The 7321-nt window shown below is 45.0% G+C and overlaps 1 protein-coding gene across 1 annotated transcript; it reads right to left on the bottom strand.

Moving 5' to 3' along the window:
• Positions 1-131: 131 nt before the first annotated feature.
• alg14 (ALG14 UDP-N-acetylglucosaminyltransferase subunit) lies at positions 132-5849 on the bottom strand. Its single transcript, XM_003457510.5, has 4 exons — positions 5421-5849; positions 2590-2735; positions 1587-1709; positions 132-433 (listed from the first exon to the last, which is right to left on the bottom strand). The coding sequence occupies exons 1-4, from the start codon at positions 5563-5565 to the stop codon at positions 203-205; spliced, it is 645 nt and encodes a 214-aa protein (XP_003457558.1). The 5' UTR covers positions 5566-5849; the 3' UTR covers positions 132-202.
• Between the last annotated feature and the right edge of the window lie 1472 nt (positions 5850-7321).

Below are 7321 nucleotides of genomic sequence, written 5' to 3'. Positions count from 1 at the left end.
GATGTCGTGCACCACGTCGGACAGATAAACGTCAACCTTCCCAGTGATGCACAGGTGCAGCAGTTTCACCTTTACTGCATTGTTTTCTGAGTAGTTTAATAGTAATGAGAGTAAATAATGGGACAAACAACTCAACAATACAGACAGAACATTTATTCATCACACCACACAACAGGAATGAGTCCGTGTGGATCAGACACTTTCACACCATTCTTCCGAGGAAAATTGATTTGGGGTATTTGTCCCTCAGAGACGACCACTGTACAAAGAAGTAGTCGGATACAGGATACAGGATCTTCCCAGTGAGTGACAGCGTCTGGACACGGCAAATACTCTCAGCGTAAACTATCAAGACTTTCTTTATTCCCAGAATTCCAAGGAGGAGTCCTGCTACACAAAGGGGAATGCACGTCCCCGGGCCGTTACACAGCACCTGAAAAAACACAGACAGGGGAGGGGCGAGCACACATCCAGGAAGAGACACATGGAAAGAGGTTATTCTGTACATCCGTTACACAACTGTGTGTCATGTGACAAAAACTGGCTCAAGTGCCATTCTGGATCGGTTCAGTTCCCATGTGCACTCCATGTCGTCATTCCCAAAATACATGTGAGGAAGCACAGGACGACACGGACATACAGCACAGAGCACAGCAGCCTCTGTTCCTCAAACAGCGACTAGCCTCACCTCCTCAGATCCTTCAGTAGAAACTGTCAGAGTCAAAGAGGGCACACAGGAAACCATGATACGTCTGGTGCACCGGCATGTTGGGATTTGGAGCTTACGGAACATATTTAAGGCCAAACACAGCTGAGCTGAACCATCTCAGACCACAAATGTATCAAAATGTTTCAAACAGATACGTGTTTGACTCACCAATGACTGCATTCAGTGAGACAAAGGGAGGGGGCTCGAATAAGTACGTGGCCTCAGGACTGAAGGAGGCTGATGGAGTTTACAGGAAACTGGAGAGAGCTGCCGTGGAGTCTGGAGAAGTAATCATACAGCTCCTCTCTGCATGCACAGAGCCCCACTCTGCAGTCAGCTTACACCCACACCATGACACTGCTCATGCTGTAGCAGGTGTTATCACAGGTTAGCTAGTACACTGAGCACAGACTGCAGTAAACCTGGGATATGGAGGACTTTCCCTGGAGTCTACATTTATTATTGGAGCTAACCCCTAACCCTGCACAAACATTCTTACAGCAGCAGGGCTGCAGTGATAGTTTGATTAGAAAATAATCCTTTGCTTCGACGCTTCGTTTAGTGCACAGCTCTGTCGTCATGTAAGCGCCAGCGTTTCAGCTAAAACAGACCTGAAACATATTCAGGAACAGCGTGTGAATAAAAGCAGTTTTTCAGCAGAAACAAATGTTGTTTTTATAAAGTGAAACCAGTGAGAAGCAGTTTTCTCTCTTTTGAATATTTACTGTTGCTCATTAATAAGACAACAGTTTTTGTTACTTAAATAAAAACACCGGGATAACGGAGGGAATATTCCATGGGCAACATACCTGATAGGTAGCAGCGTGCTAACCATCACTGTGTGAACCTGAATCACCTGAAACAACAGTCCACTCACCATGTCCGGTCTGAGCCTGAACACCAGAGGGAGGGAATACCGCAGGGCATTCAGAGTACTGACGACAGACGAGCTCCAGGACTGGTGCACCTCGCGGCTTCGTGGGATCCGACAGATGGTGAACTGAGGAACACAACACGTGTGCGTCACTAACGGCCTGCTATGACAACTGTTGTTGTTTGTGTTAAGGAAAATGTACACATCATAGGAGGGGTCTCCATGGCTGAGCAGCTGCAGGCCTTATGAGACCAAGCTCAGTGCAGCGCGTCGAGATGTAAAGCACGCCGCCACTGCAGTGGACGCGTGTTCTCTGGAGTTAGTATTATCTATATTATCTCATGTATTTGTGTCATGCTGTCACTATCATAGACAGTAGAAAAGCTTGTGGTTATCTTTGACTTGATTTTCATTGGTCTTAATTTGACACTGGATGTTTAAATGGATTGACCGAGCTGTAACCTCACAGGGACTGAAGACAAACACAGAAAGCTGTGACACACACGAGGAAGTGCTTCTGTGACGGAGCAGGGATTTTCAACACTACTTCTCTTTAGACAGCATAAACTATCTGCACACAGTAACAGGATTATTTCAGAATAAGTCGTGTTACTCTGACAAACTTCTACTTTCTGTCTTTGCCTTGTAGTGGAGTATTGTCAAAGTGTGATACTTTCCTGAAGGAAAGGAAATAAGTAACTCTTCCAGTGTGTGTGCCTGCTGCTGTCAGGACTCTCCTGCCTATGATGATGCACAGTCATGTGGGAGCAGGTAGTCCTCTGCAGCGTGATTCGTCACTGGTCTCCGCTGCTCCAGTCCAGCGGTGGCATGCTTTACTGTATCTGAACCTTTGCATTGTGCTTGGATGCAGCTGCTGGGCCATGGAGACCCATAAAGCTCAGTCAGTTGGATACACTGTAGCTCTCACTGTGCATCACCACACTGCTCTCATCAGTAACACTGAGTTAAAACCAAAATATTAAAAGGTCCATCACATGATGTGTACCTGTGAGTCTGACTGTTGTTTGAGGCTTTCAAATGTGCAAATTTTCTCCTCGCTCATCCTGTCTGTGTCTGCAATGACATAGTGTCGAGGTGTGTAGGCTGCAGACATACACTGCAGCAGGTGCAGGATCTCTGTGGTATGACCACCTACAAATCAGAAAGAAGCACAGCGCCAGTTAGAAGGTTAACCACGACCTGGAGAATACTGAATTCTTAGTCCACACTGCACTCATCATACATGCTCATCTTTAGATGGACACTTAATAAAGACAGACATTCATTTGATTTAGAAGGTATGTTTTGTACAGAGGAGCAAAACAAAGAGAACATCACAAACAGATCAGTTCATGCTGGCTGGTGAGCGTGAAGCGGGACACTGGTGACAGCGGCAGAGAAGAGGACACTAACAGTGTTGGACATCCTGCACGTGGCCAGAAACAGCCAGAGGAGTCTGCTCGACAGCTCTATGAAGCATCATTATCACTTTGAACTTCACATCAGTCTACTGACCTTAAAGAAGAGGTCAAAGGTCAAATGTGACATTACATTATAAATGCTTAAACAGAATCATAGTTTATACGTTATTCTCAGATCAGCAGGTTCCCATGATGACTACAAACTGTTTCTAAGAGGACGACAATCTCCCCAAAACGGCCGTGCCCCATCAGACCTCAGACACGTCTGAGTATTATTATATGGTCCCAGCAGAGAACACTGCAGGCTTACCTGCAGGTCGCTGCTCTCCTGCAGAAGCAGCTTTCTCATGCTGTCTATAATATATGTGCTATTACTGCATGTCATTAACCTTTGGAGTCTCTCTCCCATACTCTAGTCCAGTGATCCTGGTTCTGTTTGAGGTCACTTCCTGTTAAAAGGGAGCTTTTTTGTCTCACTGTCACCAAGTGCTCGCTCATAGGGGATCATTTGATTGTTGTGGTTTCTTGCTAACATTGTAGGGTCGTTACGTGTGAAGATAACTGCTGTTGTAATTTGACTGTATATAAATAAGGCTGAGCTGCAGAGCTACACCTCAGGACCAGCTCTACGCTCCAGACTGTACTGGATCGCCCTGCTCAGCATTAAGCTGAGTATTTTCACCACTGAGACCAGGAAACCTGCACACTCCTTGGCTAACGATCGTGTTGGCTGTACTTTTCAGACCTGGACCCAATTCCTGTGATGTTCAGCAACACTTCTCAAAATAAAGCCTGAGTTGATACGTCAGAGCCTCCATTTGAATCCAGCAGAGTAATGTGAATACTGCTGACTATTCATCTTAACAAAGCAGAGGGTGGAGCACTCTGTCACTATCATGGACTGCACAAATGTTCGTGGTTATCATTCATTCATACCTAACAAGAACAAAATACAGGTGACAGAAACTGAAGACAAAAATACAAACACATCACACACTGATGTGACACACACGAGGACACCGTTGTTAGCCCCCCAGTATTTACCAAAATGTTTAAGTGTCAAGAACTGCACTGAGAAGTAGGACCACACAGTACAGAACAAGGAAAGGAATCAAAGGAAGCAAACTAGTGAGAGATGTGTCTAAAGACCCAGGAACAACTGCAGAGACACTAGTGACTGTTGGGAATTGTAGTCTCACACATGACAGCCACTAGAAACCTACACAGGAATGGACTGTAGGGTCTCAGGCCAGGAAAAACTTCACCTTCGAGCTGGACAAAGCTCATGCACACTGGAAGTGGATCCTTTGGGTTCTTTGGTACAACCCAAAGAACTTAGTGCCCACATCGTACACTTGTGTCTTTAAACCAACTACAACGGCTGCGCCCAACCAGCCCACGCGCCACAAAGTGTGATGTGAAAATCCTCACACAACACCCACACCCTAATACCTTCATGTGGATGTGGTTCTGGTTAGACCCACTGAGAGTGAATCAGGAGATTTTCAGTGGAAAAAGGTTCTGAGTGAACTGTTGATGACAAACCGTCTGACTTCATCTCAATCAGTGAACACAAACTGTCTGCATCTCCATTCAAAAAGTCACTTCAAAATCCACGTTTGAGTCTGAAAATAAAAAAGTTTATGAATGAAGAAATAGAGAGGGATGTCAAATATGTGCAGCAGGAGGGCAGAGAGAAACAATCTGCTAGCACACAGATGACTGACTCAGACTTCAACAGTTTCCCCTCATCTCAGCGTGGAAAACAAGCGGTCCACGGACTGACACCCGGCACAGGTCCACGCATGCATCTAAACTGTTTCTTCAAGGAAATAAAACCATTCCTGCCTCTAAGGAATTTTAATAACAAAATACATAGAAAATAACCAACATCGCTTAATCTGGATGGAATTATTAAGAAAAAATCCAGTAATTTGACGGATTTTCACATCACTTATCACCAGAATGACCTTTATGTACACTATATGTATGTATAGTGTACCGGAAGCTCCGTCATCTTGTTTGTACGGTAGCGGAAGTGTCACAGACCTCACTGACGCTCTGCAGTGTTTACCAAAGCAAACGTGTTCAGTATCCACAGCTAAAACAGCAGATACATGGCATGGGTAGAATTAGCATGCGTCCACGCCGTGTCGCGTCCGATGGAAGAAACACTCACGGTGTCACCGTTAGGGTCACAGTGAAAAATGGCTCTATGCTTGGTGTATTCCAGCCCTGGTAGCTACGGAGGCCGGCTAACGGCTTCACTCGGAGGCCGGCTAACGGCTTCACTCGGAGGCTGTATTCGGTGTGTTTGAACACGTCTGTGGTGTTTGTAACGTAACAATATGAGCGAGTTTTCTCTATGACACTTGAACGCAGCGTAGAGCAGCAGGGCCGTGTTCCGCGCTGTTACCTGATCCTGCGACCACCAGAACAGTAACCCGACCCTTGGTTCCAGGCTTGTACTTAGCGCCCGTCTTCACAACGATATAAAGGCGAATAATGAAAAATAAACATAGAAGTAAAACTGCTGACGTGAATCCCAACAGGAACATCATGACGGCTACGGCAGTCTGGCGTGCCCAAAATCAGAGACGGCGTGGGACAGTGAAGCCCTGAGTGCGGGCTGGTAGGCAGAGCCAGCTGTAGCTGCAGCTGAGAGGACTGCTTGGTGTTCAGATTACTTTTTGTTTTTAGCTCAGGCTTCCACATCTATTCAGAATTCCTGGACACGTGTCTTTAAATCTGCAGTGAAATAAGCTGATGAAGTGGAGTGTACTTATGGGAAAAGTAGTTTGAAAGAAAAATATACAAAAGGGTCGATTTTCACTTCAAATTCATTGTAATTTGTAACTGTAATAATAATAATGATAATGTTATCTGTTATCTGCACAGTCAAGGAGCGTGTCAGGATACATTTCACTGCGTGTTGTACTCGTATAACTCTGAATGTGACAAATAAAGAATGTTGAACCTTGAATGATCTGTTTGATCTATAGAGCAGGGGTGTCAAACTGAAATGAGCTGTGGGCCGCTGCTAACACGCTCTCTTTAGTGTTCAAGTCATACAAAACAAACAAACAAGAAAACAGCCACAGATATTTCTGAAAATGTGTTGTTTGTTTGTTTTCATTTCAAATATTTTATAACAAGACTAAACTTTTTTATGAACACATTGGTCCTCTCTGTGTGTGCAGACACGTGGCAGCACTGCTGCTGTCATTGTGTTTGTGTTTAAATCAAAGTGCAGAGATAAGTGTACAGATGAGTTTGTGACTCTGTCACTGCACTAACACAGCCTCAGCATGTTTGTGCTCTCTGCTCATAAAGAACTTACTTTAACACTGAACAACAAACAATTTCTCCCTAACATTACATTTCTTCACGTCCATATACGGGCCGCCAGAAGGGGTGAGGCAGGCCGTGGGTTTGAGGTATTACATAATCAGTAATGGTTTGAGAAGAACTGTTATCAACTAGTATCATTATTTTTCTGTTATACTTGTTTTTTATGGTAAATGATCATGCAGGTTCCCAGAGACCTGTCACGGGCCTAACACAGAGCACAGTCATCCACACTAAAGTCAGTCTCCAGTTAACTCGAGCCAGTGCATGTTTGAGGAAGTCAGCGTACCCAGCAGCACCTCCACACAGACCACATTCAAGCCCAGGATGGTGTTGCTGTGAGGCAGCAGTGCTAGCTGCTGCACCTCTCCACAGTGCTTACAAAATCAAGTTATAAATTGAACTAACCAACATTTTAAACAAGTAGAGCTGAAACAATCAATCAATTATTGACTTGAAATAAAGTCAGCAGCTAGTAGAACATTTCTCCAGCATGAACACATTCATACAAAGGACTGGATACCCTCATATATAACCAGTCCTGTCTTGACATCTGTTTGCCGTCTCTTGCAGGTGGAGCCTGTAGTTGGTTCAGCTTGCCTTTCTTAACGGACTTTTGTGGCAGCTCGCAGTTAGAGCTTTGCTTTTGTTTACATCTGCCTGCCTTTGAGGCTGCACTTGGTCTCTGTGACACATTTAGGAGATTATTTAACGTAACGACGGAGTGGCTGTAGCTCAGGAGGTGGAGCAGGTCATCTGCTGATTGGAAGGTTGGTGGTTTGATCCCTGACTCCCCCAGTCTGTATGCCATGTGCTGACCCCAAGTTGCTCTCTGATGCAGCCATCGGAGTGTGAATGTTAGCTTGGGAGGCACTGAGAAGCACTTTTCAGAAGAAAGTGAATGTGGAAAGTTGTATAAAGTGCTTTCAGCGCTCTGGCAGAGTAGAAAGGGATATGTATAAGGATCAG

The sequence above is a fragment of the Oreochromis niloticus genome, linkage group LG9 (genome assembly GCF_001858045.2).
Source record: "Oreochromis niloticus isolate F11D_XX linkage group LG9, O_niloticus_UMD_NMBU, whole genome shotgun sequence".
NCBI lineage: Eukaryota > Metazoa > Chordata > Actinopteri > Cichliformes > Cichlidae > Oreochromis > Oreochromis niloticus.
The sequence above is the reverse complement of the archived record's forward strand: the minus strand, read 5'-3'. Positions and strand labels throughout refer to the sequence as shown.

Excerpts from the sequence above, each read along its gene's own strand:
- alg14 (XM_003457510.5), bottom strand. The coding sequence starts at position 5,565 with ATGATGTTCCTGTTGGGATTCACGTCAGCAGTTTTACTTCTATGTTTA. Across the intron at positions 1,710-2,589 it reads AACAACAGTCAGACTCACAG|TTCACCATCTGTCGGATCCC; the intron begins GTACACATCATG and ends TGTGTTCCTCAG. Across the intron at positions 434-1,586 it reads TCAGGCTCAGACCGGACATG|GTGCTGTGTAACGGCCCGGG; the intron begins GTGAGTGGACTG and ends GTGTTTTTTCAG.